The sequence below is a fragment of the Coenobita brevimanus genome, chromosome 63 (assembly GCF_032717465.1).
Source record: "Coenobita brevimanus isolate Jiangsu-jjx chromosome 63, ASM3271746v2, whole genome shotgun sequence".
NCBI classification, from domain to species: Eukaryota; Metazoa; Arthropoda; class Malacostraca; order Decapoda; family Coenobitidae; genus Coenobita; species Coenobita brevimanus.
This window is the reverse complement of record NC_137016.1, coordinates 28,058,656-28,078,276: the sequence shown is the minus strand read 5'-3', so window position 1 is coordinate 28,078,276 and position 19,621 is coordinate 28,058,656. Positions and strand designations below refer to the sequence as shown.

The 19,621-nt window shown below is 42.9% G+C and overlaps 1 protein-coding gene across 1 annotated transcript in view; it reads right to left on the bottom strand.

Moving 5' to 3' along the window:
- Positions 1-19,621, bottom strand: part of PIG-N (Phosphatidylinositol glycan anchor biosynthesis class N) — a 216,271-nt gene that overhangs the window by 87,804 nt on the left and 108,846 nt on the right. The window contains exons 6-7 of the mRNA XM_080276011.1: positions 4,764-4,991; positions 4,441-4,581 (exon numbers count right to left, since the gene is read on the bottom strand). Of these exons, the coding sequence (XP_080132137.1) occupies positions 4,441-4,581; positions 4,764-4,991 (369 nt within the window). The remainder of the gene's footprint in view (positions 1-4,440; positions 4,582-4,763; positions 4,992-19,621) is intronic.

Here is a 19,621-nt window from a genome sequence, read left to right as displayed (position 1 = left end):
CAAACACTGGATCTGCTGGCTCCAACCCTTCCCTGTCCCAGTCAAACTCCTCATTCAACAACCGGCTATAATGCTCTCTCCATGCATCTTTAATATCCCCACTGTTCACCCTTCCTTCATCATTCTTCACACATTGCTCACCTATAATATCCTGATCATCCCTCTTCATCTGATTTGCTACCTTAAATATCATATTTTTCCTTTCTCCATGATCTGGGCTATCAAGTAAAAGTCTCTGTGGCTCAGACTTCGCCCTGTATACCTCTCTTCAAGCTCTACACTTGGCAGCCAAGTATTCCTCCCTGTTACCACCCTTCTTCCATTCCCAGAAAAGCCTTCTTTTCTCCTTAACTCCAGCTTCTACACCCTCATCCCACCACCAAGTTACTTTATGTCATGGTGGGCCTCTTGTCCAGCTGCATATTACATCAGTAACTCTCAAGAGGTTTTTCTTGAGGGCTCTGTACTGTTCATTAACACCTCTGTCTACAGCTCCCAGTTCAGCCATCACTCTCCTCATCTCGTTATGGAAGGCATCCCTTACTACTAGGTTTTCCAACTTCAATGTTCTCCTCCTAGGTACTGTACATAAGTCCTCTTCTCATCACTCATTCTTCAAGCACCATATCACAAATCAATAGTTTGTGCTGCTGCACACACTCCTCGCTTCCTAAAACTTTAACATCCCTCACTAACCTACTATCAGCCCTCCTGACCAGAAAATAATCTATCTGACTGTTATTTCCCCCAGACTTGTACACAATGAACCTACTCTCTCTTTTCCTAAAATGTGTGTTGCACACAATCATGTTCGTTGCCTCCCCAAACTCAAGTATCCTTTCCCCTTCCGCATTCCTTATACCATACGCATATCCCTCATGTACTCCTTCTTAACCTTGAGCTGCTTCACCCACATGACCATTTAAGTCCCCTCCCAAAACCACTATCTCATCATCCCCCATACCACCTACTACACCACATTTCTTTGTGCACTACAAAATAGCACATAGGAGGCAGTGGCAGAATTGGTAGGTGGCCTGCAGTCCTAATGGACCGAGATTTGAATCCTGGCTGGGGCAGGGAACAGTTAAAGGACAGTAGGCTCACACAGTGCGTGAGAGATTGGGCAGTCCACGACCTCGCGCACTGGGAATTTGCGTACTAGGAATACATAATCTTATGGGAATAATTACATTATGGGCAGTACCCCCTCATACCTGGACATTTTTTGGCCCTTAGAGACATAATAAAGGTCATATGTTTCAGACATTGTACTAAAGCTATAGCTACAATAACAAAAATATGGGTAGTCACCTTAACAACAGTAGACAACAGGCCTGATGACCTTAAATAACAGGGGTTCCGAGGCACGGCAACACTTACAGCACCGCACTCCCCACAGCACCTCCCACCACACCAACACTTCCCTCCACAGACTCCTCTTGATCACCTTCCCCAGGAGCATCAAAGTCACTCACTTCGGCCATAAACTCTTCAAAGTCCAATGCTGACACTTCTGACATTGCATCCTCTTCATCCTCAACAGGAACCGGAGCAGACGATGTCAATGGTTCCGCAATTTCACCAACTTGAGCCCGGTGTGTGTAGCTTGTTATGAGCGTCTGTCTTCTCCTGTTTATATCTTCCCTGTGCCTGTCTGTGTAGAAACGGAAGAGTCTGTCGATACCAACCAGAAGTTCCTCCGTTCTTAGGTTGCTCACTTCCTGTTCCTTCACCTCTTCCTTGAGCTTATCCACGGCAGCAAGGATCTTGCTAAAGTTTGACATACACAGCTCAGTCCTGCCTTCCATCATGCTAAGCTGCTCAACTTGACTCTGTCTGGCGTCAGGCTATGCGTCAGCCTCATCTATCGGTTGCAACACTTCCTCGGGAGGCTGTTCCTCAGTAGAAGTGTGCACTTCTTGTATGTCCGCCAATGTAACGTCCTCGAAACCTGGTACAGCTTGTGTTGCTGTCAATGTTGCTGCCTCGGCCTCGGCCAGTGGTTGAATGGCCGTCTCCTGGGTGATGCATAAGTGAGGCACGAGCATTCACCACGCATGGTTCAACGTTGCAGGTGTAATCTGGTGCCAGGCTTGTAGGAGAAATTCAACTGCGTCCTTCACCGTACAATTATGCCAAAATCCCTCAACAGTCATGGCATCTGTGGCAGGTAGGGATACAGCTGCTGGCGGAGATGGAACGGGAGCAGATGCCTCATCAAGGTCTTCGTCGTGATCTTCTTGTAGGGCATGAAGCTCCTCTTGTGTGTCGGTCTTCCTGCGTAGGTAGTCGTACACTTGTTTATGGTGTTTCACTGTGGCGATTAGTTCTTGATCCAGTGGCTGCACTAGTGATGTCGTGCGGGGGGGCAGAAACACAACACGACAATCCTTATGAAGATCTTCAAGGTATGGAGGGTGACTTGGTGCGTTATCAAGCACAAGGAGCATCTTAAATGGAATGCCCAGCTCCCGACACTTGGCCCTGGCATCAGGGACACACCGCCTCATTAACCAGTCTGCCATAATGTTCCCGGTCATCCAACCATTTGTGGACTTGTACCAATACATGCCACTTGCATCCATGTTCGGAGGTTTTTGTGGCACCTTGGGTGTGAAGCTGTGTGTACAACAACTGGCCTCATCTTGTGGCTCCCAGACATGTTTACAGCGAACATTACTGTCATCTTACACTTCTGGAGCTTGAGACCAGGGGCTTGTTTCAGTCTTTTAGCGATGTAAGTTGATTTGGGCATGGCCTTGTAATATAACGACATTTCATCGATGTTGTAGATCTGGTCCTTGGTGTACAGTCCCTCTTCAATAATTGCTCGAAATATCGCAGGATAGTCTCTCGCGGCCAGCTCATCGGCAGAGGCACGTTCACCAGACACTTTCACGTAATGGAGTTCCTTGCGCTTGAGAAAACGGTCCAGCCATCCAACCAATGCCCTGAAAGGTTTTTCCACTTTTAACCTGCGAGATGCTGCCTTGTAAAAGAGCTGGGCTTGGTTCCGAATAAATCTTCCATTCAGTGGAACACCTTCCTTTTCTTTCCTCATTATGAAGGTGTTAAAACAGCACTCCATTAGTATCATAGCACGATTTCCCACCCGCGAACGGCCGTCTACGTCAGAGGCACCGTACGTCTTCACTACAGCCTTTATGGCTTCATGGTTCTTCCACACAGTTCTCACTGTAGATTCAGCCAGTCCTAGGGTTCTCCCGATAGCAGTGTTTCCTTGACCCTCCTCCTTCATCTTAATGATCTTTAACTTGGTGGCATGCGTCAGAAGTTTCTTAACTCTTGGGGTTGGAGCCATGGTGCGGCGAAGTACAGGCAGCACAAAAAACACCACACATTGTACATGACATGTTAGCTGTAGAGAGCGGATCCGTACAGTGCACGAGCCAGGACTGTTATGGCGCACCCGCTCCCTTGTACCCCAAGCTGCGCAGTAGAATGCCCGGGAATTTCAGGGCATCAACATGACGACACTTAACGCACTGTGTGAGGGGTGGTCGCACACAAGTAGAAAATGGCATTTTTGAGCCACTCCTTGCCTCTGCCTCGCATTCTGTGCAGTAAACTCAAGCATTGAAGGGTTTTTGGTTATGATTTTTGGTCACTCGCGCACAATGCGAATCGCGCACTGCGATGACGCGCACTGTGCGAACCTACTGAATTTGAATTCCTTAAAAAGCAGACTTTTCTGATCTACCAGATGATTCACCAACATGTCATAAAAGCACCCCCAGTATACCAGTACACCAGTCCTGTATGAGACAGCCCTAGCATGTATTCAATACAGATGGTGAGGGTTTGCACCAAAGTGGTGACATGTAGAGATGTAGGAGGACTACTGGGACTTGGGAATAGGCCCTGAAGCCTCTGCCCAGAGTCAAACGCATAAAATATATATAAGAACTTATTTTGTACTTCTATCATTTACTCTAAGAGGCTTTATTCAATAAAAAGAAAACCATCCTCAACATTTTTGCCTACAATATCTTAAAACTAATCATTCATTCATTCGTCATCCATCCTACGTTGCCCCATGAGAAGCGTAGCAGCCCGGGGCTAGGCAAGTTGATCCTGACATTTAAGATGAGAGTGACCAGCCTCACTCATCCATGAGTGGCATTACAAGAGCAATAAATCTCAACCACCCCTTGGATATAAACCTTCACCTGTTCAATCTGACTGGAGCGCAATAATTACCCACTTATCTGGAAAAAAACACTACAACAAAATGTATGTGTATGTACTAAATAGATGGGAATGTACATCACTGAAAAAAAACATGAACCAAAAACAAACTCCATTTACAATATATTTGAGAAAAAAGTGTCTACGCAACCTACAACAGCATCAATATATAACCTATCACCACAGAATCCCCTAAATTCCATTAAAGCATCCTAACACCTTCCTCACCTTTAAAAGATGGCAAAGCATGAGAATTATCCATCCAAGAAAGCCAAGGGTAACATGGAGTGAAAGAAGAAGGCGGTCATAGTGGTGGTAATAGTCCAGGCCCTGCTGGCTCATCAAAATTAAACTCATGCTTCCATGGTTCTGAAAATACAGTAACAACACATTAAACCTGCAATACATCTACAATGAGACAAGATGCACTCACTCTTTCCCTCCCCATAACAATGACATACCATATTTATATTCATATTCATCACTCTTTCCCTCCTTGTAACAATGACATATCATATTTATATTCATATTCATAAGTACTTCCTACTTACTGATTCCTCATAATCTTGGTTCTTAAGTGTTTGTCTGATGAGTGCTAGTTCCTGGAGTTCTCTATCTGGTGTGAGAGTGGTGAAGGGCCAGTAGAGAGCTGGCATGGTGTGAACCTCTTTGTGTGCTCGTTTCACCTGGTACTGAGACAGCATCTGTCGGGCATTTGCAAACAGGGCTTCTGCCTTGTACTGCTCAGACGTGTTCAGATAGTCCACTTGCAACCTTCCCTGGAATGAATGAAAACAATTAACATCCAAGTGCTGATATCACCACAATCTTCAACACACACTGAAGAGTCTCTTGGGACTGCATTCATAACCATCCCTAACCATTTGGGCCTAACCTACTAACGGACTCAATGAAAAACACCTTCAGGTTTCACAGTTGCTCCAACAGGCTTCCGGATGCTTACTACTTCTGGGCAAGCACTGACGTGCTGAGTGTTTCACCACCTTCCACCAACACCAGGGGAGTTGCCAGTTACTTCTTGCCCAAAAAATTCACGTTGTAAAGGTGGAAACACAAAGCAAAGACAGACAACTCTCCCACAGCAATTCTGTGTGTAGGTCCTAAGTCAATTTGTGGTGGATGTATATATAATACTCCTTCACCCAGCATGGTGTGCTGCATCCGCTCTCCAATGGAAACAACTGAATTATTGACATTGTTATTTCACCCGTGCACGACATAAAAGGTTATTTAACCCGTCACGTCCCGAGCTATTTCGCACCTCCGACACCCCCCAATACCGAGGTATTTTCGAATTTTTTTGGGGGGGCTAAAACCTCCGCTTTTGGTGAGAAACATCAAAATTTCATAGAGAAATCGCTCACCTGAGGTTTAAAATACTCGATCCAGTTAGCAATTCCTCCTTACCTTACTGGGTTTTCTAACAGGCTGGCACCAAAGAAAACGAGTTCTATGGGAAGGTAACTATTTCACACCACTCATAAACGGTATTTATTTATTTACTTGGTACGAATTTATATGTAGTAAGAGAGTATATTGGTTTTCAAACAGTAATATAGGCATTATAAGCATTGTTTCACTCACTAACTCATCACCATACCTGACCTTTTTTTTTGCCACATTACCTGATTATCATTTCTGACTGTTTCTTCCTCTAATGCTATGTAAACTTTGTCCTACACATTGTCATCGATTGGGGAATCACTCTGGCCCTGAATGTCTTTATTCGCCAGGTCACTGGTAACAGGTGAATTGCCGAGACAATGGCGTGCAGGGGGGGGGAGGTTATGTGGTGTAAGGCATTGTCCCTGCTTGGCATCTTGTACAGGAATAGAGGAAGGTGTCCCGTGTATACGTATGAAATCACGCGTGAAAATTGTGCAAATTATAAACCTTGCAATTGCGCGATGTACCAGTACGTCGACAGGACTGGCAAATGCAAAATGTTGCAATGTACCCATACGTCGACGGGACGCATCAGTTAAAATTATGTGAAAGTCTGAGGGATTCTTTCTGTTACAGAAATTAATGTATTTAGTTTTCTGAGCTGACATCATTTAAAATTATGTAAGAGTCTGAGGGATTCTTTCTATTGGAGAAATTAATGTATTTAGTTTTCTGAGCATTAAATCAGACCAGATTCTTTCGTCCCCATTGATTAATTTTAGAAAGGTCCTGGTTCAGAGAAATTGCTGTGTTTATTTGGGAATTTATAATATCAAATTGTGTAGGGGAGGTACTAAATGTGAAAGAACTGTGAAGGGTCGAATCATCAGCATAAGAGTGTATCGGGTTGTGAGTGACAGATAGGTCATTTATATGAATGCGAAAGAGGGTTTAGGCCAAAACTGATCCCTGAGGTACACCAGCATTTATGGAAAGAAACTGAGAATACATTCCATCTACCATGACCCATAATTTTCTATTATGAAGGTAAGAAGAAATTAGAGGAACTAGAGATGCAAGCCCACAGTGTGACATCTTAGACAATAAAGCCCGGTGCCATACTCTGTCAAATGCTTTTGAAATATCAAGTGCTATTGTGTGTGTTTCACCGTGTTGGTCTATGGTTTTGTTAATCTGATGGGCAAGAAGGCAAAGAATGTCTACAGTTGAATGTTCTTGCCTAAATCCACACTGCCAATCACTGATTAATTTATTGATTTCTAGATGCTTGACTATGTGTTTGTTAACTAGTGTCTCTAAAACTTTACCAAGAATGGAAGTTATTGCAACTGGTCTATCGTTTGATGGCTCAGAAGCTGCCTCCTTTTTAGGAACAGGATGGATATTTGCTTCTTTCCAAGAGGCTGGAAAACTTGAGGTATGGATGCATAAGCGGAAATATTTTGCTAATACAGAAGCCAACACTGAGGAGCAATTTTTAAGTACTATTGAAGGAATTTCATCCGGACCAGTAGCTTTGCCTGCTGAGAGATTCTGTAATACTGCTTGTACGAATCTGGTGTAAATCAAGAAAGGAGGTATTTGATGGGAATCAAAATCAAGTAGAGAAATATTGTGATTTTCTGTGTTTAGGGTTGAGCTTGTTGAAAAAATGTCAACAAGAACACTGGCTTTTCCACATGGGTCACTTACTAGATTACCATTAGGGGACTGTAACAGTGGAATGGAAGAGGTGATAATGAAGTTTGTTTTAAATGAATTAGGGATTTAGTAGTTTGTTAGCCTGTCTATGTAGAAAGTTTGATTTAGAGAGACTGATAATAGTTTTGCCATAGTTTCTGATATCTCTATAACAGTTAAAGGCTTCTTTGGTTTGAGTCCTTGTATAAGTGTTATAGGTTATTGTTTGATGTTCTATTACTCTAGCACAATTGTGGTCAAACCATTTAGGAGAATTACATCTTCTGTAACTATGATGGGGAATGAATATTTTCATGCCGACTTTAATGAAATCCTGTATGTGGCTCAATGTGGAATTTGCATCTTGGGAGAAAAAGGTCAAAGGAGCATCCATGAAAAAATTTTGGAGTCCCTCCGAGTCTGCCCTGTCATAGTGCCATTTAGCTACCACGACAGGTTCAGAGCAGGAGGGTGTGGTAGGTGTTAAACTGGTGGCTTGAATCAGACAATGATCCGAGGATCCGAGGGAGGACTTCACTTCGACATCATAATTATCTGAATTGGTTGTTAGAAACAAGCCCAATAGGTGGGTTTTGATCGGGGATGTCTGGTACACGGGTGGGTTGACTGACTAACTGGGTGAGATTAACCCGCTCCGTCCCGGCAGAGATTTCACCAATGCCCCCCCCCCCCAATCCTGGCAGGTTTAGAAAAGTTTTTTTTTTTTTTGGCTAAAACCTCCGCTTTTTATGAGAAACTTAAAAAATTAAGAAAGAAAGTGCTCAGTTGAGTTTAGAAATATGGTAGAAGTAAGAGTACCTTTACCTTGTTAGCGTGTTCTCTCAGGCCAGGCTCAAGAGAAAACGTTTTCTATGAGAGGGGTAGCTATTTCAAACCATTCATAACTAGTTTGATATTTATTCATTTGGTGCAAATTTATACGTAGTACAAGAGTATATTGGTTTTCAGACAATAATATAGACAATATAATCGTTGTACACTCACCAAAAACATCAACATATTGCACCTTCTTTTACGACATTACCGCCTGATCACTTCTGCTTGTTTCTTCCTCTGGTTTATTTCTTCCTTTGTCCTCCATCTCAGGAATCACTTTCACCTTGAATTTCGTCATTGGAGAGACCGTGGTGTGACATGTCTTTACGGCCAGGTCACTGCTAATAGGTTAGTTGCTGAGAAAATGGCATGCTGGGGGGGAGGGGAGGTCAGGTGGGGCCAGGCATTATTCCCACCTGGCACTGGGTACAGGAAGGTCTCCTACATATGCCTACCAAAAATCACCTGTGAAACCTGAAAAATGTGCAAATGACAGACCGCGCAATTGCATAACGTATGGATACGTCGTTGGGTGTCACCGTGACAAAACGTGGTGACGTATCCATATGTCGTCGGGACGCGGTGGGTTAACTGAGTCTGCAAATAGCTCACATTCAAGACCAGAGTCATCAGTTCTGGCTGAATAAGTGAACCATTCAACAATATGCACATTAATCCCTAACAGGCGGGCGACGTTACGTAACGTCCAGCCATTTTCGGTCCTAATTTATTCGTGAAATTTGGTGATGAGGCATCCTTGTCACCTACTGTCCTTCCCTCTACTCTCCCAAGCCCTGAAACAAGTAAAATAGTATATATATATATATATATATATATATATATATATATATATATATATATACCTTGTATATATATATTAGCTCACCATCCACTCACTCGATGTAGTGCCGCTCTTGGGTGTCTGCCCTTTTCTCTCCATCCTTCTTTCCTTCCATTCTCTTCTGTCTTTCTTTCCTTCATTCTTTCCTCGTCCTTTTGCCTACGAGTGACTTTACACTCCCTCTTCTGTCTTTCCTTCCTTCATTCTTTCCACTTCCTTCTGCCTGTGGGTGACTCTACACTGAGTGACAAGTCAAATGGTTTCCTGTGCACCAGGAAACCATTTACTACGCTGGGTGGTAACCACATAACCAAATTTTGGTGCCTGGTGGTTTAGTGGATAATTATTGCGCTCCAATCGGATTGAGCCGGTGAAGGTTTATATCCAAGGGATGGTTGGGGTTCATTGCTCATGTAATGCCACTCAGGGATGAGTGAGGCTGGTCACTCTCATCTTAAATGTCGGGACCAACTGCCTAGCCCTGGGCTCCTACGCTCCTCATGGGGCAATGTAGGATTGGATGATGGATGGATGGATATATAAATATGTATATATACAGTAATCCCTCCAATATCCGACGTAATAGAGCCAAAGGCATGTCCAGATAGTGATCCTGTCCGGATACTGGGGCCTAGCCTCCTGGACTTGTACTTATGGACCAGAACTCAGAAAAACACCTATACAACTCCCTCTGGACATGCATTGCACCTATTTAAGACCCAAATCACACCAATAAGGGACATAAAAGACTGAAATAAATGCAAAAGAACCATAAAATGAGGTTTAAGAGGTGAGTTTATACAATATTAAACATTCTGGGTACTTACAAGTCCATGGCTCCTGGACTGATTTGAACCGCCAGTTTCCAGTCCACAGTTAATCCTCTGCACTCTAAATTCTTAACAATGCACAACACTGTAAATTCCTGTCTGTTCTAGTGGCAAGGTATTGCAGTTTAATCACTGTTTATTCACAAAAAGCAAGCACATGTGGCTTGCACGGCTATAAGCATCTGCTCTCGATCAGAATTTGGCTGTGACTGTTGATGACGGCGGGGTAACAGAGTTGCCAGATCGCAACGGCCACATTACCAATCGCCTCAAGTTTCATTACCAAATTTAACTTTTCATTACCAAATTCGTAAAGCTAGCATTTATTCTTCACTAATTATATATACAAGTGGAAATACATATAATCTATCTATCTATCTATTGCCAGACGCCTCAACCCCGTTTGGGGTGGCCACAAACAAATCGCCTCCAAGTCGCCCTGTCCCCCGCCATTTCACTCCCCTGCTCCCAACTCACACACCCCTCTCTCATATACCTCTCCACCCCATCCCTCCATCTCATCCTCGGCCTCCCCCTCCCTCTTCCCCCCTCCACCTCACTCACATACACTCTCTTCGTCAGTGTTTCACCCTCCATCCTCTCCACATGGCCAAACCACCTCAGTGTGTTCCTCATAACACTTCCTATCACATCCACATCAACACCACAACGCTCCTTTATATCCTCATTTGTCAGCCTGTCTCTCCAGGTGACTCCACAGGTTCCTCTTAAATAACTCATTTCCACTGCTCTCACTCTTGACTTGTGTCCTTCCAACAATGTCCAAGCTTCACTTCCGTACGTTAGAGTTGGTATCACAATACTGTCATGTAGTAACTTTTTTACTTCCATGCTCACTTCCCTGTTTCTTATCATTGCTTTCAAAGAACCAGCAACCTTTCTTCCCTGCTGTACCCTTTCAAGCACTTCACCCTCCAAACCTCCATCCTTACTCATCACACTACCCAAGTACTTAAACGTACTCACATTTTCCAATTCCTCACCATCCAACCTCGCTGTACATTCACTGACTTCACCTCTCTCAAAGACCATCACTTTACTCTTCCCTACATTCACCTTTAGATTCCGTTTCTTACACACTCCCTCAAACTCATCCACCAAGCCCTGCAGCTCCCCTTCGTCTTCACTCAGCAACACAGTATCATCTGCAAACAACAGTACAGAGAGTTTCCAAACACTATCCTCTCTCACCAGGGCCACTCCAACATCCACTACCCTACCTTGTACCTCTTTTATTACCCCATCCATGTACAGATTGAACAACCATGGAGACATGACACATCCCTGTTTCAAACCAACTTTCAAAGAGAAAAATTTACTTAGTTCACCATCCACAGGCACTGCAGCCTTCGCACCATCGTACATACTCTTCACAGCATTCAACAACTTCCCATCTACTCCATATATTCTTAACACTTTCCACAATCCTTGTCTATCCACCCTGTCATATGCTTTCTCCAAATCCATGAAAGCCGCATACAACTTCTTTCCCTTCTCTAGAAACTTTTCCACTAAAGATCTAAGAATGAATATCTGATCTACACAACCTCTTCCCTTCCTAAAGCCTCCCTATTCTTCTCCAACTAATTTCTCTGTTCTTTCTCTAACTCTGTCTCTAAGTATCCTACCATACACTTTTCCTATTATACAAAGAAGACAAATGCCCCTATGATTACCACACACTTCTTTTTCCCCTTTTCCTTTGTACAAGGGAATAATTATACCTGACTTCCAATCCTCCGGGACTCTAACTTCCTCCCAGGCCAATCTGCACATCTTCCACATCCATTCTACTACTATCTCTTCCCCATGCTTCAGCATTTCACCATACACTCCAGCAATTCCTGGGGCTTTCCCCGATTTAACTTTCTTCATTGCTTCCACAACTTCTATCCTACTGATTTCTTCCTGTCTTCTCACCTCCCTCCTTCTCCCAGCCATTCCCCAGCCACTTATATTCGCATTACTTCCATCCTCTACGTTCAACAATTCCTTAAAGTGTTCTCTCCATCTGCTCACTTTTTCTCCCTTCTCCACTAGTAATCTACCATTTTTATCTTTCACTCCCCTGCTAACTTCACTTCCACCCTGTCTTACTCTTTTCACTTCTCTCCAGAACATTTTCTTACAGTCCCTCCACTTTACACTCAAATTCCTTCCAAATTCCTCATCCACTCTCTTCTTACTCTCTCTTACTAATCTTTTCACCTCTCTCTTTCTTTCCACATATAACTCTCTCTTCCACCTCTCAACTTCTTCCATGCCCCTATTTCTCATCCATTCACTGTATGCTTTCTTCTTTTGTGCCACAGCCTGTTTCACCTCTTCAGTCCACCACGCTGTTCCTTGCACCCCCCTCCGTCTTCTCTTCCTTCCACACACCACATCACATGCTGCACATATTTCTTCTGTAAATATCTTACACACACCTTCCACGTCTCCCATCTGCTCCAATTCATATTTGCCCAAACATTCCTCTACTTCTCCCTTATACTCTGCCTTTTTCTTATCCTCTTGTAACCTTGCCACTCTCCTTGCAACTACTCCTTCCTCTCGTCTTTCCCTTCTCCTATTCCTCCATCTAACTTGCATTCTAATTCTGGCCACCACCAAGTAGTGGTCAGAAAGTCCACTCCCCCAACCTCTATATACTCTTGCATCCTTTACACATCTTCGCAACCTTTCATCCACACACACATAATCAATCATTGCCTTCCTTTCATTCAGTTCACCACCCACCCTTCTCATCACTCGCCATGTATACCTGTGGATCATTTTATGCCTGAAGAGGGTATTGGCTATCACCAACCCCCTCCCAGCACAAATGTCCACTAACGCACTCCCATTCTCATCTATCTCAGCAGGCACACCCCACTCACCAACTATTCCATCCACCTTCACATTCCCAATTTTACCATTCATATCACCAATCAAAAACACTCTTTCATTCCTTCCAAACTTTTCCATGCACACTTCCACATTTGTCCAGAACTCTTCTCTCACTCTTCTAGCATGATCTTGCGTTGGTGCATACACACACACAATCGCCCACATTTGTATTCCAACTTTCAACTTTACCCAAACAATCCTTGACCCAACTGATCCATACTGTCTTATGCTCCTCTTCCATCTTTTACTCACAACTATACATACTCCTTCCTTTGCCCTCTCATTCTCACCTACTCCTGCACATATACCCCATCCATACTCCCATTCTCTCACACTTTCTCCTCACCATTTTGTTTCAGTTATTCCACATACATCCACTTTTGCACCCTCAAGCACCTGGACAATCTCTCTCTCTTTCACCTCATCATTCGCTCCTCTTACATTCCATGTACTCATTACCAAGTCCTTTGTCCGGTCCTGGGTCGTCATCGTTTGGTCAGTCCTTGTCCGAGGATTCTTGTTTGTTTTTTTAGTTAGTTGTTTTCCGGGGAGGGGCACTAACCCTCCGCCAACCCTTTTAGTCGCCTTTTACGACAAGCAGGGATACTGGGGGAGTATTCTTGAAAACCCCCCTACCATGTTGATTATTTTCACGCTATGTAGGGTAGGAGATTAATTAGAGAGCAAACAATCCACCATCTCCATCCTGTGTATCCTCGTACATGTGAAAAATCCATTTGGTAATGCATTATTCTGATTCATTACCAAACGAATTTTTCATTACCAAATTGGCCCACACTTGGTAATGAAAAATACCAAATGGCAACCCTGACAGGGGAGGGGGGAGGGGGGAGGGGGAGGAAGGAAGGGGTGAAGAGACCATGGTGTAACAGCTGTTTGGCGCCAAGTGACAATTTCAAATTACGGGAGGAAAAAAAGTCAGATTTTTTTCGAATTTTTTGCAGATTTTGGCCCATTTTGGGAATATTGGATCCCGAGACGATTATGTTCAGTTAGTGGGGATGTTTGGATATTGGGCGTTCGGATATTAGAGGGATTTATATATATATATATATATATATATATATATATATATATATAAAATGTATGTAAGTTATATTGTTATGAGTGTTGAAGTAAAATAGAAAACACATACATAAGATTTTGAAAACAATGAATTGTGTAAATAAAGCATAAATGATGAATATGGTGTTCAGTGGTGAAGAAAAAGCAAATGAGTGAATAGCTTGCTAGCCTCGCCCCAGGCGCGCCTGGTGATAAGCTGCCTGCCTGCTCTCCTTCCTCACTCCTCCCCTCCTCCTCCCACAGCCAGCAGAGATGTATTACCATGCATGTAACACCTCATGCCTTCGTTTTTCATCCATTTTCATTGATTTATGCATGTTTAGGCTTATTCCTTGATACATTTATTCTTCCAAAAATATGCCACCCCACACGGTGGTATAACCGATAAGTTGCCTGCCCATAAGGGGTTAAAATCACACAGAATAGTAATTTCTGATGCAGTATTAATGTTGAGGACACATAGTCATGAAGACACAGAGTCAAATAAACTTGGCTCTGGAGAGGCATTAGGGGAAAGATAAACACAACAAAAATACATCTATCTATCTATCTATTGCCAGACGCCTCAGTCCCGTTTGGGGTGGCCACAAACAAATCGCCTCCAAGTCGCCCTGTCCCCCGCCATTTCACTCCCCTGCTCCCAACTCACACCCCTCTCTCTCATATACCTCTCCACCCCATCCCTCCATCTCATCCTCGGCCTCCCCCTCCCTCTTTCCCCCTCCACCTCACTCACATACACTCTCTTCGTCAGTCTTTCACCCTCCATCCTCTCCACATGGCCAAACCACTTCAGTATGTTCCTCATAACGCTTCCTATCACATCCACATCAACACCACAACGCTCCTTTATATCCTCATTCGTCAGCCTGTCTCTCCATGTGACTCCACAGGCTCCTCTTAAATAACTCATTTCCACTGCTCTCACTCTTGACTTGTGTCCTTCCAACAATGTCCAAGCTTCACTTCCGTACGTTAGAGTTGGTATCACAATACTGTCATGTAGTAACTTTTTCACTTCCACGCTCACTTCCCTGTTTCTTATCACTGCTATCAAAGAACCAGCAACCTTTCTTCCCTGCTGTACCCTTTCAAGCACTTCACCCTCCAAACCTCCATCCTTACTCATCACACTACCCAAGTACTTAAACGTACTCACATTTTCCAATTCCTCACCATCCAACCTCGCTGTACATTCACTGACTTCACCTCTCTCAAAGACCATCACTTTACTCTTCCCTACATTCACCTTTAGATTCCGTTTCTTACAAACTCTCCCAAACTCATCCACCAAGCCTTGCAGCTCCCCTTCGTCTTCACTCAACAACACAGTATCATCTGCAAACAACAGTACAGGGAGTTTCCAAACACTATTCTCTCTCACCAGGGCCACTCCAACATCCACTACCCTACCTTGTACCTCTTTTATTACCCCATCCATGTACAGATTGAACAACCATGGAGACATGACACATCCCTGTTTCAACCCAACTTTCAAAGAGAAAAATTCACTTAGTTCACCATCCACACGCACTGCAGCCTTCGCACCATCGTACATACTCTTCACAGCATTCAACAACTTCCCATCTACTCCATATATTCTTAACACTTTCCACAATCCTAGTCTATCCACCCTGTCATATGCTTTCTCCAAATCCATGAAAGCCGCATACAACTTCTTTCCCTTCTCTAGAAACTTTTCCACTAAAGATCTGAGAATGAATACATAATTTTACCAAAAGAATTTATTTTGTATATGGAATAGTCGAAATATGGACAATTAAATTTAGTAATGCCCTCCAGGGCACTTTCTGATTTAGCAAGGCAACATACACCTCCTCTGGGTCTGAAATTTTGAATCAAGATATCCATACATCCATCCATCATCCAATCCTACATTGGCCCATGAGGAGCATAGGAGCCCGGGGCTAAGTTAGTCCCGATATTTAAGATGAGAGTGACTGGCCTCACTCATCCCTGAGTGGCATTACATGAGCAATCAACCCCAACCATCCCTTGGATATAAACCTTCACCGGCTCAATCCGATTGGATCCCAACAATTATCCACTAAACCACCAGGTGCCAAAATTTGGTTATATGGTTACCACCCAGCATAGTAATTGGTTTCCTGGTGTACAGGAAACCATTTGGCTTGTCACTCAGTGTTGAGTCACCACAGGCAGAAGGAAGAGGAAAGAATGAGGGAAAGAAAGACAGAACAGGCAGTGTAAAGTTACCCGTAGGCAGAAGGGCAAGGAAAGAATGAAGGAAAGAAAGACAGAAGAGGATGGAAGGCAAGAAGGATGGAGGAGAGAAAAGGGCAGACACCTGACAGCAGCACTACATCGAGTGAGTGGATGGTGAGCGCCCTCACCTACCACAGAGAAACAAGATATAACCAGGAATATTAAATCTAGATAAATCAGATGTGGGGCTTACTTGTGTCTCTGTCAGAAATAGCAGATCTGGGGATTCAAACTGGAGGATATTTTGAACAGAGTTGATATTGGAGTGAAGTCCCCTAATACTGCAAAAGAAAATTTTACTGCAATGATTAACAGATTTAGGGCACCGCAACCCTGGAGGTGGCACAGTCGCTTGATGGCGAACGGGAGGGCCCAGTGCAGACGACCCAGACCTGGCAGTGGGGGTCACTCGAGAAACCACTGCACTAATTCTCAGTACAGCAGCAGCCATGGTTCTTTTTATAAGGGGGAAAGCAGGGATGTGTTATGGAATGTGTATGATATGTAATGACAAGATCGGTGTTCTATGGAGAGAGGATAGCTGATTTACGGCAATGTGATATGATGTGGATGCGTGTGTTGTGTAAAGAGGGCAGCCTGATGCCCACTGATGTTTCAGGCAGAAAGATGTGTAACCAGCTACTAAGGCCTAGGAGAGAAAATGGAATCCAGGCTATTCCTTGGGTCTCCTGTTACCTTGGCGGTAGTACTTCCCTGGGCAGGGCTGCCTACCTCTGCTACAGTACTCAGATTCCATCTGGTCCTGAGGCTTTCCTCACACTTGAGTCTTCAGTAATTTATACACTTCCTGCACTTTCACTTTTACATCTTTTATCACTACATTTCTAGTCACTCCCTCCCCCTCCACAAAATCCCTTTCCTTTGTGAAAACCGATTGGAAACATTTGTTCATTATTTCAGCTAGCATTACCGCATCTTTATAGACCTCTCCTTCTACTTCCAGTTTGGTGATTCTTTCCTTTTGTTTCAATTTGCCGTTGGCCAATCTATAAAACAATTTGGGTTCTTCCTTACATTTGTCAATTATACCTTTTTCAAAATTCCTTTCTTCCTCTCTACGTATTCTTGTATATTCATTTCTAGTTCTTTTATAGTCTTCTTTTGTTCTATTATTACCTCTCTTTCTCCAGTTGTTCCACACCATGTCCCTATCTTTTTTTGCTATCATACACCTTCTGTTAAACCAATCCTTTTTCTTGTTTTCTTTCCCACTTACTCTTGGAACAAATTTTTCCACTCCCTAATTATAGAGGTCTAGAAAGAGATCCCACTTCCTCTGTATCTCTCTTGTTTCTCTGAATTTTCTCCAATCCGCATTATCGAAAAATTTTCTGAATCTTGTAAAGTTAGCTTTCCCAAAGTTGTATCTTCCGTACCTCTAAAGCTCGTCTCTTGGCACCACATTCCTTTTTATCATCTGGAACTCAATGACCACATGATTACTTTTTCCTGTAGGACACAGATATTTCAAAGATTCGATTACATCAGGCTATTTGGTTTGCAGTAAATCTAGTCTTGCTGGTGTGTCAAGACCTCGGAATCGTATCTCTTCTTTGACCCACTGGCTCATTACATTATGCAATGCTATATTTAACAATATAGTTCCCCACAAATCTTTACTGCCTGCTGAGTCCCATTCCTCCTAGTTCACCTCTTTACAATTAAAATCACCCATTAGAATTATATTGTTGCTTTTCTCAATCACTTTCTGTAGATAATTAACCATGTCTGACATCTCCTGGTATTCATCGTCATTCCATGCTCTTTTCTTAGGAGGAACATATACTACTGCCATATCTCTCTTACCATTGTCTCCAGTTTCTAATTTCATATTTATCACTTCAGCCCTACCCTCTCCCATTTCCACAGTATCCACATTTATGTTGTTCCTCACTGCTATCATCACTCCTCCTCCCATTTTTTCTTTTCTGTCTCTTCTCCACAGTTTTTATTTAACATCTCCCATATGGATATCAACATCCTCTCTTAACTTGATCTCTACAAAGCACATAACTTCTGATTCATGTACCCTCAAGAAATCGTTGATTTCTAACTTTTAAACCATCAACATCAGTATATGCCACTTTCAAACTTTTTTCGTTGTTTTTTATTCCCTCTTCTCTCCCCCTCTCCGTTGGTACCACCTCCTTAATTTTTGATCCATAACTCTCCAACAGAACACTGTCTTCTCTCCCTCTGCTGTCTGATTGTTTTTTGCCCTTGCTACCTTTACTAGCACCTTTACCTTAGCTCTTTCTTCCTCATTTGCATCTCTCCTTATCCAAACATTCTTGAACCCCTCTTTGTCTGATAATTTCCATGTTCTGTTGATGATTTCATTTACCATTACCTGAGACTTAAATTTTACCTTAAGTGGTCTCGCCCCTCCTTCCCCTTACTTTCCTAACCTAAACTCTTCTTCAATCTCTTCTTGAGCTTCGTTGTTACCCTCCATAACTACTGATGTTATCTCTTTAACCTTACTCAGTTCTTCTCCTTCCCTTTCTGATCTTACTGTCATACATTTTTCTTTTACTCCTGAAATTATCACACATTTTTTCTTATCTGCAACATCCCTGACTAAAGATTCTCTACTTCTCAGTATCCTAACCACTTCCTTCTCCACCTTTTCCCTGCTTTGTTGTTCTATAATTTCTTTCATATCTACATTTCCTTCCTCTTTAATTTTCTTCCATCTATTGCGTTGCTCCTAGCTTTCCATAATATGTTCATCTTGCATCCTTGATTTTGATTCATACTCATCTAGTTTACTTTTCATCCTGTCTCTTTCTTCTTCCAAAATCTTATTTTCCCTCTTGAGGTGTTTTATTTCATTTGAGGCAGCTCCGTTACTCAGTTTTAATTCTTTAACTTCTCATTTTTGTTCAGCACTGCATGTGCATACTTTTCCTAAGTTATTCTGCAGTACTTTAATCTCTTTCTCTTGTTCTAAGCTCCATTCCTGCAACTCTCTAAGTAATGACAATACCTTTTTTAACTCCTGGACATTCCTCTCTGCCATTGTCTCCACTTCTGCTGCTCTAGTTTGGTTCAGTTTAGTACTTCCATTACCCATATCTTCATCGGAGAAGCCCGCAAATTCCCCGCCACCAGATGTAAACAATGAACGATCCCTTTCTGCCATGATGCAACCATAAGGAAACTTTGTATTTCCACTGTGTCTTGTGCTCTTTATGACCGAAACCTGAGTTTTTTTTGTTGTTTTTTAACTAATGTCTGACGGGACCATCACTCACGCACTCATTTACATAATCACAATAGGCTGGTCTCCTTTTCGATGCTGACTGGGCGATTATTTCCCCACGATCCACAAGGAGCCCTGTCTCCGTTGGTGATCTGTGTGTGTGTGTGTGTTTGGGGGGGGGATTCTTACTTAATTGTTCTTACCTAATTGCATCTTTACAGAAATGAGTTAAGCTCATACTGTGCTGTGCATTAAACCATTTTTATCAAACATATCCTTAAATATGTAAATAGTTTTGGTACACATTACTTCATCTGGTAGTGC